General features: G+C 39.9%; 1 protein-coding gene across 1 annotated transcript; it reads right to left on the bottom strand.

Moving 5' to 3' along the window:
* Positions 1 to 12,382: 12,382 nt before the first annotated feature.
* On the bottom strand, positions 12,383 to 18,125 carry LOC137499438 (uncharacterized). The gene is made up of 3 exons (XM_068227120.1): positions 17,406 to 18,125; positions 16,847 to 17,288; positions 12,383 to 12,729 (listed from the first exon to the last, which is right to left on the bottom strand). Exons 1-3 carry the CDS (start codon positions 18,123 to 18,125, stop codon positions 12,383 to 12,385), a joined length of 1,509 nt encoding a protein of 502 aa, XP_068083221.1.
* Positions 18,126 to 26,112: the final 7,987 nt, after the last annotated feature.

Raw genomic sequence — 26,112 nt, 5'->3', positions numbered from 1 at the left:
CAACAAAATATCATTATAACGGCATATTTTGGTAATTTTCATTTTAATTTCGTATTATAAAAATCAGAATAAGCTCTAGAAATTATTTTTCAGGATAGACTGGAATATACTGCTGAAGAACTATTATAAAGTAGTGTATATGGAATGTTTCTAACAGGTATTAAAAAAATAGGAGCTATTGTTTGCTAGCTGGGTCAATTCCTGGAAACCGGGCAATCGTTTACACGGAAGCAGAGGTAATTCTGCAGTTATTTGTCATTGTTCTTATTCCTCCCCTTCCCCTTCCCCTTCCCCTTCCCCTTCCCCTTCCTTCTTCCACCTTCAACACACTGAATGACCTTGGTCATTAGGGAGCATCAGTTATTCATTTCCTTTCAATATGCCTAAAACGAAAGTCTCAGTTTGTGGAAAATTGCGAAGTATTGTTCGCGAGTTCGGTGAAAACATATTCAGTACGAATGGAGTGATATTATTCTGTAAATTGTGTTAGGTAAAAGTTACTGCCGAAAAACGCTTCTCTGTGCAACAACACTGTAATACTGTAAAACATAAGAATTGTGTAACTAGATATTCTGCACTCGAAAATAGGCAACGTCTGCTATTCGAAACCCCGACATCAAGTTCTCAGAGTTCACAATTTTCACAAGATCTCTGCAAGATGATGGTTTCGTCTAATATCCCTTTAAAGAAACTTAACAGCCGAAGCTTCAGACAGTTTCTTGAAAAATATACAAAGCATCCTGTTCCCAACGAATCTACTCTCAGGAAGGACTATCTGACCCCTTGTTATGAAGAGATGTTGGATATAATAAGGCGTGGCGTGGGAGACAGTAAGATATGGGTTTCAATAGACGAGACCACAGATGAGGATGGAAGATATGTAGCAAATGTGATCGTTGGCACGCTGAAGGAAGACCGGCCTGGAGATACATTCCTCCTGACATGTGAAGTGCTAGAGAAGACAAACCATTCCACCATTGCAGTTCTCTTCGACAATTCGATGAATTTGTTGTGGCCAAACGGGGCAAAGAGAGAGCACATTTTTCTATTTGTAACTGACGCTGCTCCGTATATGGTGAAGGCAGCCAAGGGACTTAGAATGCTATACCCGAAAATGATACATGTGACATGTCTTGCACATGCCTTGCATAGGGCAGCTGAAGAAGTTAGAAGTAGCTACCCTGAAGTTGATAAATTAATATCGAACTGTAAGAAAGTGTTTGTCAAAGCTCCGCTTCGCGTTCAGAAATTTCAAGAAGAAGCACCTTCATTACCCCTACCTCCCAAGCCAGTTATAACGCGATGGGGGACTTGGCTTGATGCCGCAGTGTACTATTGCAACAACTTGGATGTCATGGAGAAGATCGTGAAGTCTTTTGATCCTGCAGAATCGTCCTCCATAAAAACCACTCAAGATTTATTTTCAAGCACTACATTAAAAGCGGACCTGGCTTACATAAAGTCCAATTTTAATCCTTTATCTGGAGCAATCACGCAACTGGAAGTTTCAGGTGCAGAACTAAGCGATGCACTGGATGTTCTGAAGTGCATTGAACAGGAATTAAAGCATGCGAAAGGAACAATAGCATCTAGGGTGTGTAGAAAATTAGAAAATATACTGGAAAAAATAGCGGACTTGTGTACCTGCGTGGAATAAGTGACATTCTTTGTGGAAACCCTTCATTTGCAGATTTCCAGGAATTTTCTCCAAGTGATTTAACTCTATTCAAGTACGCTCCCGTTACATCAACTGATGTCGAAAGAAGTTTTTCTCGCTACAAGACGATACTCAGCGACAACAGGAGGGGATTCTCATTCAACAATCTTAAGATGCATGTGGTCATAAATTGCAACAATTCTGATAATGGAGACTAGATCAGGTATGAATGTTTAATTCAAATAACATATGTTTTGTGTATAAATTAAAACTGATTGAATATTGAACAGTGAAATTAACTGTAGTGTTAATCTTCCACAGAGCCCGTCCTTGCCTAGGAGTATGCGGTGTAACCTTAACGAGTTCATGAAATATTCATCATTTTAGTTGATTTTGGGTTAAAGATTTCGAAGAATTAAACATTTTTTTACTCTAAATTAATTGCAGCCGGTAGCAATCGTAATAAAAGTGCTTCTATGTAACGTAGATGCTATTCATTAAGTCATATTTTGAATTTTATAGGTCATATTTAAATGTTTTTAGGTCATAAGTGCATACATATTTCATACATTTTAGGTCATAGAAATCCGTCCCCTAGTAATAACAATAAAAAGAATAGAACACATTTTAAACAGACGTTTTTGCAGATTGATGTTTCTATCATATTTTAGTATAGCTATTTATAATAAGAGGTAGGCCTACAAGCGCCTTATGGGGTGGGGGTGGGGGTTGGGTGGATATATCCCCCTTATCTACACCATTGCAACAGACTGTTGTATGGGTCTGCTGTATATTTGATAATGAAATCTATTCAACAGTTCCATTGCTCATTCATGTAGGGTTTTGAGATATCCAGTAGGTACCACACGTGTGGGATAGCTTACATCATAACACGTCTGAAGAGCGGAATGTACAACCTGACCATTAACGGAACAATCGTCCATATCTTGAAAGTGTAGGTCACTACAGTTGCCTTCACTGAACATAATTTGTAATCAGCTTTATCTCCAGATTTCCAAGTATTATAAAAAACAAACGCTCCATCACAAATAATACAAGATGATTAGGCTTTATAACAACAAAATACATCTCAGGTCTGTGTGCATAAAGCAGACAAGCTTGTAGTTTTACGTGACTTTTGATACTAGCTATGGGACCCTCAGTTCAATGTAGACCGGGCGAGTTGGCCGTGCGGTTAGGGCGCGTAGCTGTGAGCTTGCATTCGAGAGCCCTGAAGATGGTTTACCGTGGTTTCCCGTTTTCACACCAGACAAATGCTGGGGCTGTACCTTAATTCAGGCCGCTTACTTCCCACTCCTAGGCCTTTCCTATCCCATCATCCCCATAACTTATCTGTGTCGGTGCGACTTAAAGCAAATTGTGTGTGTGTTTAGTATAGAATCTGAATCACAAGGACATAACACGACATAAATTCAAAAACTTGTATTGGTCGGGATTAGCACCGCGGCCGCCTTCGTAAGAAGCCAGTGATGGTACCACTTGGCTACCGCGTCCCTTTGTATGTATGTAGGCCGATGTATGTACGTGAGAGAAAGAAAGAAAACATATGTACAATATAATTAGTTCAATTGGTTCCATGGACATTAAGTCATTTAAATGATGATCGCTGCTGTGTATCTTTTCTGTGCCGCAATTAACTTCTAAACATCTAAAATAGTAGTATTTTGCGTTTATAATAATAATAATAATAATAATAATAATAATAATAATAATAATAATAATAATAATAATAATAATAATAATAATAATAATGTCCGCCTCTGTGGTGTAGTGGTTAGCGTGATTAGCTGCCACCCCCGGAGGCCCGGGTTCGATTCCCGGCTCTGCCACGAAATTAAAAAAGTGGTACGAGGGCTGGAACGGGGTCCACTCAGCCTCGGGAGGTCAACTGAGTAGAGGTGGGTTCGATTCCCACCTCAGCCATCCTGGAAGTGGTTTTCCGTGGTTTCCCACTTCTCCTCCAGGCGAATGTCGGGATGGTACTTAACTTAAGGCCACGGCCGCTTCCTTCCCTCTTCCTTGCCTATCCCTTCCAATCTTCCCATCCCTCCACAAGGCCCCTGTTCAGCATAGCAGGTGAGGCCGCCTGGGCGAGGTACTGGTCATACTCCCCAGTTGTATCCCCCGGCCAAGAGTCTGAAGCTCCAGGACACTGCCCTTGAGGCGGTAGAGGTGGGATCCCTCGCTAAGTCCGAGGGAAAAACCGAACCTGGAGAGTAAACAGATGATGATGATGATAATAATAATAATAATAATAATAATAATAATAATAATAATAATAATAATAATAATAATAATAATAATAATAATAATAATAATAATAATAATAATAATAATCTAGCTCGGCACCGCCTTCTTTCAAAAGTTTTCAATTTCGAACTCCCATGGCGCACATGGTCAAAGACGTTTCTGTTTAGGGTACTATAAAGCGTATGGTGTACGAGACTCCTACCGTATATCATCAAAGGAGGACTTTATCGCAGAAACTACGCGGCAACTGAAATACTGAGCCTACAACTACACGCTAATCTCTGGACCACCTATGTAGGCTCTGTAATAAAGTTCACGATCGATTATTCGAACCCCTTGTGTAATTTAATACACGATGTGATGCTGTTCATGGGTTGGTGAAGGTTTCGTTATAAAATGTGGAACGCACGCTAACCTCCGGATCAGATACGTTGTTCACCGGGCGAGTTGGCCGTGCGGTTAGGAGCGTGCAGCTGTGAGCTCGCATCCGGGGAATAGTGGGTTCGAACCCCAATGTCGGCAGCCCTGAAGATGGTTTTCCGTGGTTTCCCATTTCACACCAGGCAAAGGCTGGGGCTGTACCTTAATTAAGGCCACGGCCGCTTCCTTCCCATTCCTAGGCTTTTCCTATCCCATCGTCGCTATAAGACCTATCTGTGTCCGTGCGACGTAAAGCAAAGTAGCAAAAAATAAATAAAAGAAATGCGACGTTGTCAAACTTCGACGTCCCACATTGCCCAAACCATGAATTTCCCACTTGAAAAATAACCTGTTTCCCATTGCGCACAACATAGTAAGCATTGTCGATGTTACTTTGAATGGGGTTGGAACACTTGCACGGAGCTTTTCTCTCTACCTGATGAGTCAGAAGTAGGATGGTCATACTAACATAAAGTCTTCGGCTTGTCAGATGCAGGTCTTTTTGATTTGACCGCCGTAGGCGACCTGAGGGTCGTTCACCCAGCCCCCCGTTCCACCGGAATGAACCCATAACTCATTATGGTTAAATTTCCCGACCCTGCCGGGAATCGAACCCGGGATCCCTGTGATCAGAGGCCAGCACGCTAACCATTTAGCCATGGAGCCGGATAATAAATCCCATAAAATGACCACATAATGACTTACAACTTTGTAAAATGACCTAATAATATAAAATGGCAAAAAATGACAAAAATGACCTAATAAATTAGCATCTGTCTTTTTTTTAAATTTGTTTAACGTCGCACTAACACATCGGAGGTTTTCGGCGACGGAAGGGTGGGAGATTGGGAAGGTAGCGGCCGTGGCCTCCATTAAGGTACATCCCCAACATTTGCCTGGTGTGAAAATGGGAAACCGCGGAAAACCATCTTCAGGGCTCCGACACTGGGGTTCGAACCCACTATCTCCCGAATGCAAGCTCATAGCTGCGCGACCCTAACCACACGGCCACTTGCTCGGTAATTACCATTTCTACAATGTGGGAACTATGATAAATATTTCTATACAAGTTAGCAATGTCTATTTAGAACCAATTAAAAGATGACATGCCATCAAAACTCCTACCTCTGGTAATCACGGTAGTGAATTCAGATGCAATTTATAAGTAACTGTTAATTTTATAAATGTGGTGGTGGAGTAGCGTGCCTGCCTCTTACCCGGAATCCCCGGGTTCGTTTCCCGGCCAGGTCAGGGATTTTTAGTTGAATCTGAGGGCTGATTCGAGGTGATTGGATTAAAATTGAGGAGCTATCTGATGACGAGATAGGGGCGCTGGTGTAAGGAGCCAAGAATAACTACCATGAACTCCACTTACCGGGTGGGCCTTCCTCTCCCCTGTTTCTGCATTCCAACCCTCATTGGGCCTCCGTGCAAGTGTCACTGTTTGAAATAGCCATGCTTAGTAATTTCCGGGAATTTTTGGCTTTCCGTGCAAGTGTCAACACATTCTATCTCCGTGCAAGTGTCACAACTTCCTTTGAATCACCCAGCATAGTAATAGTGAAGTCTGTTCTTAGATATCCGAAAACCGTAAAAGTACCGGTAGTTGGTGGGAAGCAAAACCAATAACATTATCATGTGTTCTTAGCTATGGAATGTTGGCATTATCAATAAACTACAAGTTGCTCAGAACCTAATATTACGGATAATGTACCAGAAAATAAAATTAAACCCAAGTGGTATATTATATTTAATATAAAACAGTTGTATGCCTCAGAAATATGCAAATATATTAGCAAAAACAAAAATATAATTGAAAACATTAAGCAGGAATATTCAACAAAAATTAAACACTTCTATGTGTTATACGAATAAAACATGAGAAAAACAAAGCACAATTTCTTGTGTTTTATTTGAAAAGATTAATGTCCTCATCGATTCTTTACAAGCAACTTCATTTAGTTCCAAATAAGTCGGATGCGTTTTATACAGTTTGTTACAAATAATAATAAGATTGCTATGGAAGGAAAACTAAATGAAAAAAATCATTGTCACCGTATTCATTTTATATTCGTTCCTGCAGCATACAGTATGCTGGTTATCAAATCTGTCACATTATTATTTTTCTTCAGGCGTTACTTTAAACGTATATTTTACTTTATTGTTAAGAAAATTCTAATATACCACGCACAAAGTATCACCTTATGTGATATTAGTCATATCCTAAGTCCATTCCGTTGAGGTTGGGATAATTGTATGGAAATAATAATAATAATAATAATAATAATAATAATAATAATAATAACGCATATGATCAATGTCAGATATATTCTACGAATTTTCATTTTCTTAAGTTATCACACATTGATGTAGTATTGTAGCCAGTTTGTTAAGTCATCAACCGGAAGGCTGATTGAATCCTCAAGGTTCTGTCGTTATAACGAAACTAACGGACGGCGGAGTTTTCATTAAACTTACTGGGCAAGATGATGAGTGAGGTAGTTTACTAAGTTCTTGTTTTCCTTACTGAGCCAGTCGTGCTACTGCGATTCGACTGCTCCAATGAGTAGCACCTTTCACAGCATCCAGACACACTAGCCATGATCTGAATGTCATTACGCAGCACTACCATATCTCAGCAGCTTCCATACAGTCACAGCCGTAAATGAATGAGTCTTTAGTTGAAGCTACATTTTGTTCTGACCTGTAACAAGACACAGTTGTAACACGACTACATCCATTAAGAAATAGCAGCAGACAGGACACGTACAGTACGTTCTTAAAGCAAAATGTATAGCTATGTATTATCCCTGGAATGCCACACCTCTAGAACTCCTACATGGATACCACAATGGGGTCTGAAAAACCCTTGTCAGTATTTAATGATTAATATCACAGCGTACGAATTTTCACATTATTATTATTATTATTATTATTATTATTATTATTATTATTATTATTATTATTGTTGTTGTTGTTGTTGTTGTCTGCCTGGTGGCTGTGATAGTTAAGGCGTTGAAGTCTAAACGGTGTGACACCGTAGTTAGCAGGTTCGAGTCCCGTTGGTTGAAAACATTTTCACCATCAAAATGTTGGCCGGCAGGATAGGGGAGGTGGTGGTATTCAATTTCTAATCACTAGATTGCGTACCAAAAGCCTGGATTAAATCTCAAACCTCTCCGCAGTGCTCATATGGAGTGAGGGCATATGATGCTGCTGATGGTGATTCGTCCATCGGATGGAGACGTTAAGCCTTGAGCAGACCCTTTGGTGCTATTCGACAGGAGTAGGCTTTGTGCCGGCACCGGGTTTAATCCTCTCACTTCATACTATCATATATCATGTCATTCATTTCATCTGATTAACTCCTCTGACGAGACTGACGTCAGGAAGGGCATCCGGTCATAAAAACCCACCACGACAGATCCATCTCACCTCATATCCGACCCCGTATAGAAACGAGACGAAGGTTGGACAAACAAACATTATTATTATTATTATTATTATTATTATTATTATTATTATTATTATTATTATTATTATTATTATTATTATTATTATTATTATTATTATTATAGTTCATGACGCAGAAAATTTATGATTTTTTATTAAATAATTTATGTAATGTTAGAAATAATACTTCAAAAATGGCTGATGTACAAGAAAGATAAACTTTTCTCCAGCTCGGTAGATCAATATTTACGAGTTATTATACTCCACGCACACCAAAAATGTCTCGGAATAATAAAAACACAGGTCGGAGTAAGTATTTCTGACAGGTTTTCTTAGTAAAGGCTTAGTGGGCATAAACAAACAGCATGACTCTGTTACTAAGACAAAATTGTTTGCTACACTCTGAACATATCAACTCTGCTGGTTTCAGTGTGTTCAGTTACATTGTCGGACTCTTAATTTTCAATCACCAACGACATCCCTTTCTCTGTCACCATCCTCCAATATCTGCCTAATATTTTTTTTCTGACAGTCTGAACCCAAACTAGCCATGTTAAACATCATACAGATACACTGTACGTATCATAGAGCAGACACACGCAAGTATTTGATGTCAGCACATTAACAAAGAGCAAATACTGCAAGAGGACATTGCTGACCCATCTGAATAACACAGCCGTGACTACCACACTGATGTTTCTGTGTCATCAAAATACCCTTTACAACTGACGGATTGGAAAGACTCATTGTAGCGCACACAGAGGTAGATACCGAATTTGCATGGATGAGCCTAAATTCCACTGGTATAAATAAGAGAGGTGTGCAATTATATATTTCACATCGAGCTTTCAGACCCCACTATGGTGTTTCAGGGACATAATAATAGGGTCCTATGAATATATAATCAATGAAATGAATAATTCATGAGTTCAAAAATGTTTTATGAAAAACATGAATTGCTTCCTCGGAGTTCATGAAACCATTGTTACACATGGCAGCTTTACACAATCGCGATAAGTGAAAAATATTTATATAATTGTATTTGGCACTTGAAAGACAATTAAATGCATCATTGTGATTTTAAATCTGGGGCAAAATGCGAAACTGTGTACAAAATGTGAAATGTGTTTCTACGAAAGAAGAAATAAAATAATTACATTTTTATGAGATATTTTCATGTAGCCTATTTAAGAATAACATACTGGTAGCCATGATGAATGCATGCGCTGTCCCTACTACACTTCAAATTTAAATCAGGGGTCCGGCACAGGTTCTGAGGTTTCTGAATGTCAAACTAAAGAGGTACGTAAATTAAATTGACATGAAAATAATTCGTATTAAGCGTTTAATGGGCGTGTTCAAATGACAAAATAAAATAATTTATTGATTTAAATACTGATTTCTAAATGCATGTAGATACAGAAATCCATAAAGAAATACAGGACATGTATGTTAAAGGAAAATTTATAGCTATGTTTATCTCTACAACACCATACTTCTAAAACTCCTACAAGTATGCCACAATGGGGTCTGACAAAGCCTGTCGGTAACTTATTTAGTGTTAATATCACAGCGTACGACTTTTTACATTTGGTATTGTTCTAAATGCTACATGCCAATATTAAAAATGCTACGAAATACTCAATTTAAAAACATTTAATTAATTTTCATTGAAATTTAACATGAAGACCTTGGTTTCAACATGAAGAATTCTTATTCGGATTGAAGACATGTGTGTTTGTCATAAGATGTATGGAGAAGGACGACTCTATGTGCTTATGTAATTTACTTCATCTAATATGTCGTTTCATACTGATTTTAAAATTTTGTTCTTTCTGACCGACGTAATCGGAATTGCAGTCACCGCACCGTAATTTACATACACGACATTTGGCATTTAATTTCCTTTCTGATGGTATCCTTTGTTTACGATGATTTTGAGAAATAAGGACTACATCTGAGTGCTACAGAATAACCACGTCTTTGTAACAGAGTTCCTAGTTTTTCAGAATCTGAACCATAGTATGGTAGAATTGTCCACTTTTTTTTTTCTTGATGGAGTGATGAGTAAACTGAAATCCTATACATTTCTTCTGTTTTCATGTTGCTAATTTGTCAATGAAGTTCATCTTGTAGCCAATATTCACAGCAATTTCTTTAATAATCTGAAGTTATTTATCGAAATCGACTGATTTTAGGGTTCAGGAAGAAGTTTATGAATCATGCTATGGAAGGTAGCTAGCTTGTATTGGAAATTATATGAAATTATTACATCTGTAGAAGTGGATTTTCTGTAGATGCTGAAGGTGTGGATATTTTGAAAATGGTCAATAGTTAAATCAAGAAAACTTAATTTAAAATTGCTTTCAGTTACAAGAGTAAATTGCAAGAAAGAGTAACGGGAATTGAGTAAGCGAAGTAGTTTTCTCACGGTGACGGTTGGTACCTCTATACAAGCATGTTATATCATCAAAGTGGTGGATAATGGGAATTAATAAAAATAAAGGTCAGAGAGAGAGAGAGAGAGAGAGAGAGAGAGAGAAATAAAAATCAGCGTCTACTCTGTCGAGAAGAAATGGAAGAAACGCATCTATTAAGAGTTTGCAAGGCAAGCGAAGCACTGAGAGTAAAATCTCTGGGAAGTGAATATAAAAGAAAAGAAAAAGAGAAACAATTATATACAACTGCTAAACTATTAAATAATAATAATAATAATAATAATAATAATAATAATAATAATAATAATAATAATAATAATAATAATAATAATAATAATGATCGTATGGCCTCAGCTACCGTGTGCAGACATTTCAATTTGACGCCATCTGGCTCGTCAATTTCGACGTTTCGTTTTACTCTAGGCCCACTAGATGGCAGACTGAATAAACCGAAACTCTCTTGGGCGTCTATGGCTGAGATTTAATTAATTTTGTCGGGTAAACACCAAATGTGTCACCAGAGATCTTTTACATGCCGACATCGTACGACATAGAGTGTCGAATGAGCTTTTTTCCGCCGTTCAAAAATCCAACTACCTCTGCCGGGTTTGAACCCGCTATCTTGGGATCCGGAGGCCGACACTCTACCACTGATCCACAGAGACAGCTACTATAAATAAAGAGTGGATTACACCGGGAAAATAGCATCTTTTTTGTAGTTTAAAATAATGTGGAGAAAGGAAATAAAAAAACAAATACAAACAAGAATAATGAAGGATAAGGATAAGATTGTTAAGACGCCTGCGTGTCCTAGAATAATGAATATAATGAATAGTAGGTTAAATATAATATCAAATGTAGTAATATATAAATGTTTTTTTACTTGCTTTACGTCGCACCAGCACAGATAGGTCTTATGGCGACGATGGGATAGGAAAGGGCTAGGATTGGGAAGGAAGCGGCCGAGGCCTTAATTAAGGCACAGCCCCAGCATTTGCCTGGTGTGAAAATGGGAAACCATGGAAAACCATCTTCAGGGCTCCCCACAGTCGGGTTCGAACCCACTATCTCCCGGATGCAAGCTCATAGCTGCGCACCCCTAACCGCACGGCCAACTCGCCCGGTATATAAATTGTTGTATTGTCGTATTGTTATCTTCTATTCGTAATTCAGCCGTTATGTTGTTAATGGTAGGATACCCCAAAAGACTTGTGACACAAAAGTAGGCATTCAGTAAGTTAAGGAAAGGGAAGATGCATGTTGTCCTAGACAATATAGCAATGCTAACGTCTAGGACAAAATAAATGATATTTAGTGTAGTAATAGTCAAATAATTATAAGAGGAAAATGTAATGCATGTGTCAAACTTCAATGAATTGCAATAAGATAATGCTCTCTCCTTAGTTTCAGGAGATCCGGAACTAAGGGACGGGAGTATTCTATTCTCTTCCATATCATCAGCGTAATGAAACCAGTATACAGTATCTTTAATTACAGGGTCTGGTGACGAAAGAAGATTTCTCCCGAAATTGTCTATAAATACCCCAGCGAGTAGAGGTGACAGAGGATTCCATGGAACGACAGTCAGTTTGTTCGTAGTACTGTCCATTTAACTTTTACAAAGTTATATTTGGTACAGATAAAAAGGCCGTACAAATATTTGTTACATGGTGATCAACACTGTGGGCTACAGAGCAAAGCTGAGTGAAGACACAGCATGCCCCGACAACACATGCAACACATGTCTTTAACCAGCTAGAAAAGATTGAGAAAACCCGCATCGTCGGCCTAAGAGAGGCGGATTTGAAGTTTTGGCCGCATTACTCACCACTTAAACCGTTCTGACTACACTGCGCTTCTGTCCTGAACGCAATTGGAACGTGACGGTACATCCACGCGTCGAGAAGGGAGGATCGTTTTATCGTGCGACTGACTGTAAGCACTCCACGGGCGTCGCTGCTCACCATTCAAAGACATGTCACGGCAGTTGAGGATATCATATCCAGGTGGCTAGCAGAGCAGAATTTGTCGTCGTGGCGTCATTTACGACGACTGCTATTACTACCTGAGCATCGCCGAGCACGTTTGAACTTCTGCCAGGAACGGGCAGCATGGCAGGATGTGGACTGGCAATGAATGGTGTTCAGCGACGATTCATGGCTCTATCTGGATACTGAGGGCCGCCGAATTCGAGTCTGAATACGTCCTGGCCAGTGCAGTAGTCCACGCTCCATTGTAGAGCGGTACAGCGCCCCGTCGAGAGATGTGGTGGGGGGTGCCGTTTTCCTGCTTCCCACTGGTCGTGAATGAAGGGACTCTTATGAGTGGCGATACTTTCAGGAAATTCTGCGATCTTGTGTGCTTCCCTTCCTGATGCAGGGCGACAATCTCGTTTTTCAGCAGGATAATGCCCGGGCTCACACAGCACGGGTATCTCTGGCATGCCTTCATTATGTAAACATGCTTCGTTGGCCTGCAATGTCTCCAAACCTCTCGTCCATCAAGAACGTTTGAGGTCAGAATAGACAGTAACTTCGATCAGTAGCAACTACGGCAGATTTTGAGGCTCATTTGCTTCAGTTGTGGCAGGATCCTCCTCAGGAGAACAGCAAACGTCTGTGTGCCTCCATGCTCGACCGTATCATCGCCTGTCTCCGCTACGGTTGTTCCAACACCGTGCTATATCTATCCTCCAAGTGTTTGTTACCCTACAATAAATGCTTGATGTGATACAATATTTTGATGTTTTCTTTATACTACCACGTCCTGTGTCTGTACCCATGTACGTACCAATGGTGCGCATTTTTTTTTTTGCAAATGAGTGTATTTTGACCCGTTAATTTGAAGAACCGATGCACCTGGTTCACATTATTATTGTTACTACAGTGAGTTTCTCTCATTGGTTGGCCGGCAGGCGCTCAGCTTATCTGTTCCCCGTTGACTCATCACTCCCCGCTCCGCGGCATAGCAACTAGGACTGCACTTCGCTCACTTTATCCGTGCATGACATTAAAATTAAGAAAATTAGTAATTAAGAATTAAGACAAGGAGCCTTATGATAGGAAATGTTGAAAATGTTCTCTTCCTGCATCCACACATTTCTGGCATCGTTTTAGGAAACACCGATTCACACGCATAAGTTCGTCTTCCATAATTGAGACTATTTCTATCCGGATATGTCTTTCAGTTCGTCCAACGTGTGAGGTTCCTTGCATACACTTTATTTTTTAAGCTCCCCCATAAATAAAAGATTTTTTGCAAGTTGCTTTACGTTGCACCGACACAGATAGGTCTTATGGCGACGATGGGACAGGGAAGGGCTAGGAGTGGGAAGGAAGCGGTCGTGGCCTTAATTAAGATACAGCCCCAGCATTTGCTTAGTGTGAAAATGGGAAACCACAGAAAACCATTTTCAGGGCTGCCGACAGTGGGGTTCGAACCTACTATCTCCCGAATACTGGATACTGGCCGCACTTAAGCGACTGCAGCTATCGAGCTCGGTATAAATAAAAGTCACAAAGAGTTAAATCTGGGAACCGTGACGGCCATAAGCTAGTACTAATAACACGGTCTTCAAAAATTTCCTCAGTTAAGTTTAATGTGTCATTAACTGTATGGCAGAGTCTTGCTGAAAATATCCGTTTAGACAGTCAGTGTCAGTCAGTTCGTCAAAAATGGTTTCAGTATAATTATTATCCCTGTATCTTTGTGCATTAATTGTGCCCTGAAAAATGATAGGTCCTATAATTCTGTATCCATTCACTGCGCACCATACTCCGATCCGTTCGTCATGTAGAGGAATTTCGTATATGCGATGGGGTTTTCCTGTACTCCAATATTTGTTATTCTGCATCGAAAGATATCCGTGTAAATGGAACCATGCTTCGTCAGAGGAACACTTTACGGGTGGGTCACCGGGCGAGTTGGTAGTGTGGTTAGGGACGTGCGGCTGTGAGCTGGCATCCGGGAGATAGTGGGTTCGAACCCCACTGTCGGCAGCCCTGGAAATGGTTTTCCGTGGTTTCCCATTTCACACCAGGAAAATGCTGGGGCTGTACCTTAATTAGGGCCACGGCCGCTTCCTTCCCACTCCTAGTCCTTTCCTATCCCTTCAGTGCGACGTAAAACAAATAACAAAAAAAAAAGGGTGGGTCAACCGAGCTCGATAGCTGCAGTCGCTTAAGTGCGTCCAGTATCCAGTATTCGGGAGATAGTAGGTTCGAACCCCCCCTGTCGGCAGCCCTGAAGATGGTTTTCCGTGGTTGCCCATTTTCACACCAGGCAAATGCTGGGGCTGTACCTTAATTAAGACCACGGCCGCTTCCTTCCCACTCCTAGCACTTTCCTGTCCCATCGTTGCCATAAGACCTATCTGTGTCGGTACGACGTAAAGCAAAAAAAAAAAAAAGGTGGGTCAGTTATTTCATCATGAAGCCGCTTGTCATGATCACGTGGATGCAGTTCGTGTATAGGCCTAAGTGATTATCGTTGTTTACTACGGTTGTTTCAATTTTAACATTTTCCTAGCCCGCCAAGCTGAGCTCTTCGAAATCCCGACTTCTTGTCTAAGTCGTCTTTGGGGTTTTGTATGCGTATGTTCTAATCTTTCTGCGATTTTATTTCCCTTTTCCACGTTAAGTACACTTTTTTAACACTTCGCTTCTTATCGAATAAAGAACCAGTTCCTCTCAATTTGTTTACGAGTTTCCGCACGGTCTTTCTTTGTGGAGGACGTACGCCTGGAAATTGTGTTGTAAATTGCCTAACGATTCCCTGCAAGACTCTGTTTTTACATAATTACCGTACATAACTACCCCTTCATCTAAAATGTACACATGTAGAGGCATTATGAGAATTCTACCCCGAAGTAACACTTCACAACTCGAGAACAGCTGGAGAGACAGATCAACACTCTTAATACATGTTCTAAGCACGGATCTGAACTGCGAAGTGCGGGCTTTCACACCAAGGAAGTCTTTACAAGTCAATCCAGTCACGTCTGGGTACGGTCCGTCACGGCCAAGCCCGTCTAGTTAAGTGCTGTGGTTTCAAACCAAGCACATCCAGTCCAGTCACATCCCCAGAAGAAAGGACAAGGTGTGGATAGAATTCAGTTTTCCTTCTGCCTTGGAAATGGAGTTGAGCTAGTTAAATTTATAGTTTTGCGCCGGATAGTTCGCCGAAAAAAAAGCAAGTTCGCGATTGTGGCTTCATCCGATTAATTTCAGAAGGGATATCTATGGTGCTTTTCTCTCATTTGTTTCCCGACTTGGTGAACGATCCGTTCAAATTTTATATTTATTTCCGAGTGGGGTATGAAAGTTTGTGAAGCCTAATGACCTGGTTTGAAAGAAGGTGAAAAGAAAAACACTAATTACCGAAAGGCTATACACCACACAAAATAATTACAATACAAATTATATTATTTTAACATAAGTATTATAATTACAGTGATATTAACATAATTACAAAGCACAGACATTTAAGAAAATTGCATAAAAGAAAATCCACTTTTCCAGATTCATGCACAAAACGCAAGAAGGAAAAAACGCTAAATAACTACACTGATCAGAATGTGACTCGCGTTGTTAAAACAATGAGACTGGACTGGACTGGACGCATCAGAATCAAGCCCGGTTTGGTTCCCCTTCCACTTGATGGGGCTGGTTTAACCTTGACTTGACTGAGACTTGTTCTGTGTGAATGAAATATACAAGAGTCTAGCCCCTGCGATCTAACTGTGGCTCCACCATGCCGAATACTACCGAACAAACCCGAGAGTTATCGAGATGTAAGTGTGGCACTAACGCCGGCTACTCCTCATGTTACGGCGGTCAGTTCAAATTGTAAGTTCTCACTCGTCAACAAGCTACTGTGACAAATACCACAAAATAACAAATATCACAAAAAGCAGGCTCAAACACCGACAAGAAATTTTAAAATGACAAATATCACAAAAAGCAGGCTCAAACGCAGACAAGAAATTTTAAAATGACAAATATCACAAAAAGCAGGCTCAAACGCAGACAAATTTTAAAAAGACATATCACAAAAGGCAGGCTCAAACGCAGACAAGAAATTTTAAAATAAATATTTAAAAAGCAGGCACAAACACAGGCATGAAATTTTACAGTGACAAATATCACAAAAAGCAGGCTCAAACACAGGCAATAAATTTTAAAATGACCATACAAACATACCTGGTGAATTTGACGATGCTGCTTCCCGGGCTTCTAATTTTTCATATCGGTGTCCTTGGTTCGATCACAAAAGTTTCTTTCGATAGTCTGTACACGTAACATTTGTTAATTATAATGCTGCTAATTACAGTAGGCCTTAACTCGAAAATAAAACACTTATCTTACAACAATCCACGCTACACACTACAAGTTATTACACTATATACACGAGACTGGGGACAGTCAGTTTCCCTAAAGTAAGGAAACAGCGATATTCTGTGCCTCTGTGCCGTCAGGTTTCCTCATACCTGAGCACTTCTTTTCCTTTTTCCTTTTAGTGGAAAACAATCTCCTCTGTGGCACTATGCATCTTTTGCTTGACAGAGGTACCGATTTGTCTCTCCTCAAGGGTTCGCAGCTTTCATTACAACGAACAGCAGCTATGGTCGCTTTTAGTGATGCCATATGGCGTTTAAGAACTGTGATTTCACTTTCTGATCGTATTCCTCTAATTAACTGAGTGAACTCTTCTGTTAGTTTCTCTTTTTCAGTCTCCAAAGTTAGAGTAGATTGCTTATTTCCCTTCTTCGCGAGCTCTTCTATAATATTGTCCTTCTCAGTGGCACAGTGTTCATCTGTATGAATGAATAAGTCATCCTCACTGTTTCTGTCGCCATTATTATGCAGCGAACTGAACACTTCATTCTGGCTCCTTCTAAGCAAGCAAATGCTATGGATATGCTTGCACATATTCCATTTTATGCTGGAATCAACACAGGTGCAAGTGTATTGATGAATGCAGGCACTACATTCCTCGCAAACTAATTTGCAATTGCAGTTACAAATATTTTCCTGCACGAAATAGGTCTCCTTGACATCGGAAGATGAAGGAATTATCCAGCCATTTGCTTCTTTAATTATCAGACCTGAATTTACCTGCAAACCTGCTTTGTGTCTGCTTCTAAGATCTTTAAGTTTACTCGTTACTTTTCCTTTTGTAAGTACCACCAACCGATCAAACAACTTATCTCTTACGAAGGTCATCAAAGCATGAATTGCTTTATCTAGTCGCTTGACATTTTTACCATGTAAATATATATATTTTAGTGTCCTATGCATTCTTTCGATGTGCATGTTAGTGTTCAGGCCACTGTTTATTCTGTAACAATAAGCCCATGACTTTACATTTTTCAGATAATTTTCCCGAAAATATATGGCAAATTCAATTGTGTCAGGATCCTCATTAAGTTGTTTCATTACAGCTGGAACCATGATTTCAAATGCTGTGATGTCTCTTTCCTGCATTAAGGTCCTAATAAGTTTATATACCTCAGCCTGCTTCTCTTTTCCTTTCGATTTTGAAATGTTCTTCCTCCAAGCCCTGTCTACATGCCAGGAACAGAAGAGTCGCATTTCTGGTTGCTCCATTGTTGAAATCCAGGCCGTGAAGAAAGATTCTGCCATATCAGACATAAAAACTTTAGGAGTTAATTTTCCAACCTCTTCTCTTACATACTCAAAAAATATAGAAAGGACATATTGATCACTTCTATTAGATATGAGAAAACCACACGGGAACCCCTGTCTCATATCGTCTAGAACAAGAAGTGTGGTCAGTTCGAAACCGTAACTATTCATTCCATGAGTCCCATCGACACAAATACAGTCGCTTCCATACTTCAAGATTTCTCGCTGGGCACTGTTCATGATAATTAATACAAAATCACTTGCCATTAATCCTGGGTGTTTTTCATTCACTGTGTCTTGGGGTTTATAATACAGAACACATGGATTGTCACTAGAATTTACTTCATTTACTCAAGCTTCAACGCTAGTACCGTCATCACTGTGTCTCACGGACGAGGAAGATAAGTTGAAGCAGTGTTCAATGTTGTACAAGTCTTTCCTTGTTAAGAGGTGAATCCGATCTAGTTTAGAGTCCGAAAGTGAGTCGCGGACCTTGTCTAGTATGGCATCAAACGAAATTTTGTTGGGGATATCTGTAGCCAAGCTTCTTTTTTCCATTTCTGTTAGACTCAGGTGAGCTACATCATTTTCATGCCCTACGTGTGTTGGTATATAATCAACTCTACAGGTTCCATCCTCAAACTCAAGTACCTGCATACCTGAAGGGCAGTTTCCATTTATTTTGTTGCTTCCTTGAGTTTTAATATGTCTAATCCCTGTACTTTCAGAAGAGTAATGTCCCGAACGACGGCACGTATAGTAATGTCTAGTAACATTGTCAGCGCCACGGTGCGAACCACGCTTTTTAACATATTTAGCCAAGGATTTCTTTTCAGTTTCTTCCTTCCACTGTAGAAAATCTTGCAATGTACGAAACTCGTTACGTTCCAGCTTAACGGAAATACAATGTTCTGATTCTAAGTGTTCATGAAAACTTTTCTTCACAGCGGTTGTAAAACTGCACAATGCACACTGTAACCTCTTCTCATTAAGATAAACAGCCCCGTGAAATTGCCGTTCATGCTGTTTAAAAACGTACTGGTTATTGAACTGTTTGTCGCAACTTTCACACTTATAAGCATATGTTTTCTTGCTGTTTTTAAGGGGAGCTATATCACCTAATTTGTCTGGATGTACTTTTGACACGTGTTTCCTAAGATTTTTGTTATAATTGTAGCTGTTTCCACATTCCGAACAGATATATGATTTTGGCATTTTAAAAATGATAGTACGAACCGTATAACTTAAGACACGTATATCACCTGTTAAAGATAATTTCACCGGGCGAGTTGGCCGTGCGCGTAGAGGCGCGCGGCTGTGAGCTTGCATCCGGGAGATAGTAGGTTCGAATCCCACTATCGGCAGCTATGGTTTTCCGTGGTTTCCCATTTTCACACCAGGCAAATGCTGGGGCTGTACCTTAATTAAGGCCACGGCCGCTTCCTTCCAACTCCTAGGCCTTTCCTATCCCATCGTCGCCATAAGACCTATCTGTGTCGGTGCGACGTAAAGAAAGAAAAAAAAAAAAGATAATTTCTTCTACCGCTACAAACCGACCGTATAACTTACGACACATATATCACCTGTTAAAGATAATTTCTTCTACCACTACAAACCAGTTAAGAAAGGCGCCAGGCAACACAGAACACACTAAACGCCAGCTGGAATTCCAAAGGGAGGCGGGTTATTTACCTTCACCCCCTGGCAAGTGCATTCGATAACTCTCGGGTTTGTTCGGAAGTATTCGGCGTGGTGGAGCCATAGTTAGATCGCAGGGGCTAGACTCTTGTATGAAATATAGCTGTGGTAGCCCAAAACAAAGGGAGGATTTTCCTGTTGACGGACTAGACGTGACTGGAGGGGTTTGACGTGACTGGACGTGTTTGGTGTGAAACCAGCCTAACGGGAAGTGATGAGACAACGGAGGGCAGATAAGCTGGGCGCGCCTGCTGGCCAACAGATGAGAGAAACTACTCACCGTATTATTATTATTATTATTATTATTATTATTATTATTATTATTATTATTATTATTCTGTAGCATGGTCTATTCTATTGGTGATATGCATTTATCGTTGAACCTTTTTCTTATTGCTAATCGTGGTTTTTAGGCGGAGCGAAGCCCGCTGAAATCTTGTCACATAAAATGTTCCAACTGCTTTCCTTCATTTTCTAAACGTAAACTAACGAAATAATCCATCATTATTAATTCTTTAGGGAAAATTGGATTTATTTCTCGACAGACGATTGACTTTAGGCCGGGCTGAGTGGCTCAGACGGTTAAGGCGCTGGCCTTCTGACCCCAGCTTGCCAGGTTCGATCCTGGTTTAGTCCGGTGGTATTTGAAGGTGCTCAAATACGTCAGCCTCCTGTCGGTAGATTTACTGGCACGTAAAAGAACTCCTGCGGGACTAAATTCCGGCACCTCGGCGTCTCCGAAAATCGTCAAAGTAGTTAGTGGGACGTAAAGCCAATAGCATTATTGTTATCGATCGCCTGTAGTTCCTCTAAGGCTGTAAGAAATTTAAAACAAGGGGACCGACAACTTTCTCAGAATCAAAAAGGAATATGATACCCCACAAATATACGCATTAATATTTTCCCAGAGGACACTTACTGCAGGGTTCTTCTATCTATTCTCCCAACATGTCTCTTCCTATTCTGTCTCTCAGTGTCTATGCACTGAAGCATACATTCACATCTTAAATGCAAACATTATTTATTTTAAATTCAAGGAAATTAATGTGAGCGGAAATAGTGAATTAATTTAGTTACGTGTTTATTTAAACTTGTCTTCAGGCCAACACTTTGGACTTGAAGCAGCAGCCTGATATAGACTATTTGTTGACATATTATGATCTTTATATTTTCAATTTAGATTCTTGTTCCAGCCACACCTCCTGGTTTCTGTCACTGAACTATTGTGAATATCAAAATCCCCTCATTTAGTCTGTATTTTTCTCAAATGTATGCGTTTCCGAGAAAAAACAAATTATTAGTGTTATATGTAGAGCTCACAATGGGGAAGGGGACGTCCGTTAGAAAAGTTAGTTGTTACTGATGATTCTAGACTCAAACAGTTCCTCAATTGCTCGCATACCGGGCGAGTTGGCCGTGCGCGTAGAGGCGCGCGGCTGTGAGCTTGCATCCGGGTGATAGTAGGTTCGAATCCCACTATCGGCAGCCCTGAAGATGGTTTTCCGTGGTTCCCCATTTTCACACCAGGCAAATGCTGGGGCTGTACCTTAATTAAGGCCACGGCCGCTTCCTTCCAACTCCTAGGCCTCTCCTATCCCATCGTCGCCACAAGACCTATCTGTGTCGGTGCGACGTAAAGCCCCTAGCAAAAAAAAAATTGCTCGCATTGAAACTTTAGCTGTATGAACCATCGCACAGTGCTGGAAATTGCGTTCCCTCTAAGTTAATTATGGAAGTAAGAGTTACAAAATTATTTGCACATAACTGTCAATATTAACTGAATCCTTTAAAAAATCGAGTCTGTATTGTTCCACTAGTATTTGCGCACAACATTACTAGTTTTGGTCCAGAAGGGATTTCTCACACAGCGTATGACGTTTATGAGAACTCCAGTATCGTTAATCAACGTATTAACGTAATATTGTGTAAGTGGAATCAAGCTTCAACAGGAGACAGAACGTGATTTGAATCAATAACTCCGTCATGCACATTTTCAATAATCAGTTCACAGAATATAATCCTACTTTGAGGATCACCAGGTTAAGTTCTTGTACTACAATTAATTTAAAGGATTAAGCTACCTAGCCAATGCGGTAGAAGTGTGCTAGGTTCACCAGGAATAACGTGGGTTTGATTAACCGCCAGAAAGTCGAAAATGTAGAAACGAGTTTTCCACTTCTGCAGGAGCATATAGACCTGAGGTTATCCCAGCCTACGCCTAAATCTTTGGATTGGCGGGGAATCAAGCCGGGACCTCCGGTAAGAGGCAGGCACACTCTCCCTACACGCCGAGGCTGGTAATAATAATTATGTAATATAACATTATTCGTAAACGAAAATCAGTTTCACTTGTTTCGTATAAATATGTTTCTCTCTTCAGTTGAATTACGAGGGCAAGTCAATAAGTATTTATTTATTTATTTATTTATTTATTTATTTATTTATTTATTTATTTATTTATTTATTTATTTATTTATTTATTTATTTATTTATTTATTTATGTCTTTCTGTACATGGCGGGGCTCAGGCTATGAAGCCTGCTATTATGCCAAACCATATAATTGTACACCTGTGTAAACAGAACATTATAACTACTTAAAATTAAAAATAAGTTTAATATAATTTAAAATTAACGTGAAATGTAATTTAACTGAAAATGTAAAGTATCATAATTTGTTTTTAACATTTTAAAATGAATTTATAGTATTTACTATTATTAAAACTATACCTCGAAAATTGTTAATGTTACTAATCTTACACTTACATTTTATTCATTTGACTTAATCTAACATTTGAGGGTACTTCTTGGAGTAAATTATTCTGATTGTAGATAAAAGTTCCAACACATTCTTTTGAATACCTTTAGGTTGCTTATGTCTCTAATTTCAGCCGGGAGGGAATTCCAGGAACGTATGGTCCCCGGTACAAATGAGTTGTTATACATCCTACTGTGGCGAATGGGGATGGACAACAGGGATCGTGTTGATGACCTTGCGGGTGTTCTACCTGAGGGAGAGAGGTAGCTGAAATCTATTCTCAGGTAGTCTGGTTTACCTGTTCGCAGTATTTTGTGCAGAAGAGAAACAGCATGGTGCTTGCGTCTATCGCATAATCTTAACCAGGACAGCTGATGGAGGAATGGGCTGATGTGGGAATGGAGCGGAACATTTAGAATGAATCGAATGCATGCATTATGCGCCCGTTGAAGTTTGGAACCAAGTGAATAACTTATGTTATTATAAACTACGTCACCATAATCAAATAATGGTAGAATTAGTCCTTGAACGAGCAGTTTCCTGGTTTTGACAGGAAGAAAGTCCCTCAGTTTGTGCAGTGAGTGTAATGAGCCGAATACACGTCGACAAATTTTTGTTACGTGCTCTGACCAACTTAAATACTTATCAAAAATTATTCCAAGGTTCTTAACGGTGTCTTTCAGTGTTATAGGTGTTTCATTGATCTTGATAACCGGTATATTGATACTTTCTAACTTGGCATGCGCTTTTTTAGATCCTATTATGATGGATTGCGATTTTAATGGGTTTACCTTCAGGCAGTGGCTACTAGTCCATTCGTTAATGTTAAATAGGTCTTCGTTTAGTTTCATAGTTGCTTCTTGTATGTCATTCGGCTTGGTATGAATATACAATTGGATATTGTCAGCATATAAATGATATTTACAGTTCGTCAGTTGTTCTGATAGGTCATTCATGTATAGGGAGAACAGAAGCGGTGATAACACCCCACCCTGTGCTACCCCCATCTCAGTATTTAGCCATCTAGACATATTGTCTCCCACTGACACACATTGTTTACGTCCACTGAGATAGGAACGTACCCAGCATAATACATTATTAGAAAATTTCATCGCTTCTAATTTGGCTAGTAAAATGTCTTTGTCTACGCAGTCAAATGCTTTTGTAAGGTCGAGAAGAATTAAAATTGTCATTTGTCCGTTATCCATTGCTAGCTGAATGTCGTTAGTTACTTTTACCAGTCCTGTGTTGGTACTGTAATTCGATTTGAACCCTGATTTATATCTATCGAGTAAGTTATGATGTAAGAGATAGTCTGTCATTTGTTTGTGTACTTGTTTTTCCAGTACTTTTCCTAGTACAGGGAGGATACTAACAGGCCGGTAATCGTCAAAGGTTATAGGGGTACTATTTTTCGGCAAGGGTCTGATGATGGTATTTTTCCTGTTCTCAGGAAAGATTCCCGTCATAAGAGAGGTGTTAATAATGTGCGTTATTGTAGAAAGAATGATGTCTAGAATTTTTCTTAAAAGGGACAGGTTTATTCCGTCGTGTCCGGTAGACCCTGATTTTATATCATTGAGGGCGCTCTTTACATCACCTGGAGTCACACGAGAGAAGCAGAATGTTTCTCCACCATGCTTTCTCTTTGAAGATATTTTGTCAATAGTGGCTCTCTTGGTATTTCCATTCGTCTGGACGTTTCTTGAGCTAAAATAATTATTCAGATCGTCCAAAGGTACATTAGAGTTACTATCCTTTGTCTTTGTTTTATTTAGACCCATATCGCGGAGAATTTTCCATACAGTTGCAGAGTTATGTGTATTTAAAACTTCGTACGAGTAGCGTTTTTAGCGTTTCTTATCATCTGCGTTGTTTTATTTCGGAGTCTTTTATATTTCTCAAAATTGTCCTGTGTAGGATATTTCACATAGTAGCTATAGGCTACGTCTCTGTCTTTCATTTGATCACGAATTTCTTGATTGAGCCAAGGGTTAGATGGTCGCTTTACTCGAGCAGTACGTAATGGGGCATGTCTGTCGTATAAAGTTAAGAGAAGTTTGTTAAAATGAGATACTTTGTCGTCAATATCCTTTATGTACTGAACTGTGTGCCATGGTGTGCTCAGAGCGTCCTCAATGAGGGCTTCTTCGTTCAAATTTTTGAAATCTCTGTATGTGATTATCTTAGGCTTGTATTTTGGACACTTCAAAGAGTATGCAGCGTAAATCATATCATGGCGGGAAAGGCCTGGCACAGGCATCTGTCCATGTGACAATATACGGTCTTTATTGTTTACAACGATTAGGTCAAGGAGTGTGTGCGATGTTGCAACATGGTGTGTGGGTTGTAAGGGCAGAATTGTCATATTAATGGATTCAAACATGCATGTTAGTCGCCTAGTTTTAGTAGTTGCATTTGTCAGGTCAGTGTTAAAATCTCCCATTAAAACCATGTGTTCTAAATCCTGTAGGGCTTCCTCTAGATCCGTTGTGTTTCCGGGCTTCGGTGGGCGATACACTACACCGAGTAAACACTTCGTACCACGAATTTCAATTTCTACGAACAAGACCTCCGGCCTGTGAGAGTATTCACTTGGTGATTTGAATATTACCTTGTATTTCAAATCGTCACGTATGAACATTCCGACTCCGCCTCCAGGCGTTCCTTCTCTATCGTTCCTAATTAAAGTGTATCCACTCATTTTAACCAGTGCTGAAGGGATAGACTGACGCAGCCATGATTCTGAAATCATTATAGCATGCAGATTACAGGTTGAAAATATTTCGGAGAATTCTGAGAAATGTGGGACAATGCTCTGTGCATTGACATGTGCTATTTGTAGAGAAGTAGGGTAGGGCGCAAGAATGTCTTTGAGACGGTTAGCGGTATTCTTCGAGGGGGCTGGCACGACGGGGTAATGACCTGCCTGGGACAGTGGTGAAAGGAGGCTGAAATTAGAGACATTTGTTTTCTGGTTGCTTAATGCTGCCAACTTGAACGTTATGACAACTGATAGTAAGAAGTACCTACTACAACTATAAGATTATCACCTAAATCAACACTACAACTACAGTATGTGGAAAATTAACTTAAGTGAACTAAAACAACTATGGCGGTCCTTATATTGCAGAGAGTCTGCTCATGGCTAGTGAATACTGTTCAAATCTGAACGATTAGTAATGGCTAGTTTTCGGTTCCCATGTTTTACATATATGATCCCATCTCTAGACCATACGTTTTGGACGGTAAATTTTGCGACTGCGTCCTGAAGAAGCCGGAGTCTTGCTGGAGTAAGGTCCTCGCGGATGGTTTTATTCGAGCCCTTAAGTTTCTTTTTGTTTGTGAACATAGCGTTTCTCTTACGGTATGATACAAACTTGACGATTATAGGTCGCGGACGCCCGTTCTGGATTTTCCCAACCCTGTGAGACCTATCAATGTCATCCACGGAAAGACCGACCCCGATTTCCTTCGCAATGTCTAGGACTAGGTTGTCAGTGTTCTCGTCCGCAGTTTCCGGTATACCGAACACACGTAGGCACTGCCTTCTTTGATATTGTTCCAAACAGTCAATTTTATCCTGCAGTTCAGTTTTAGATCACTGATTGTTTTGTCCCGCTCCTCCAGGGCCCTCCTAAGTTCTTCAATTACACTCGTATTAAAATTAATAGTCTCCTTTAATTGATCAACAACTGACTTTGTTACCTGGTCCTGGATAAGGTTGGCAAGCGTGCCAAGTGTCTCCTTGCTGCTCAGCGCTTCTTGTACGG

The sequence above is a fragment of the Anabrus simplex genome, chromosome 1 (genome assembly GCF_040414725.1).
Source record: "Anabrus simplex isolate iqAnaSimp1 chromosome 1, ASM4041472v1, whole genome shotgun sequence".
Taxonomy (NCBI): domain Eukaryota; kingdom Metazoa; phylum Arthropoda; class Insecta; order Orthoptera; family Tettigoniidae; genus Anabrus; species Anabrus simplex.
The sequence above is the reverse complement of the archived record's forward strand: the minus strand, read 5'-3'. Positions and strand labels throughout refer to the sequence as shown.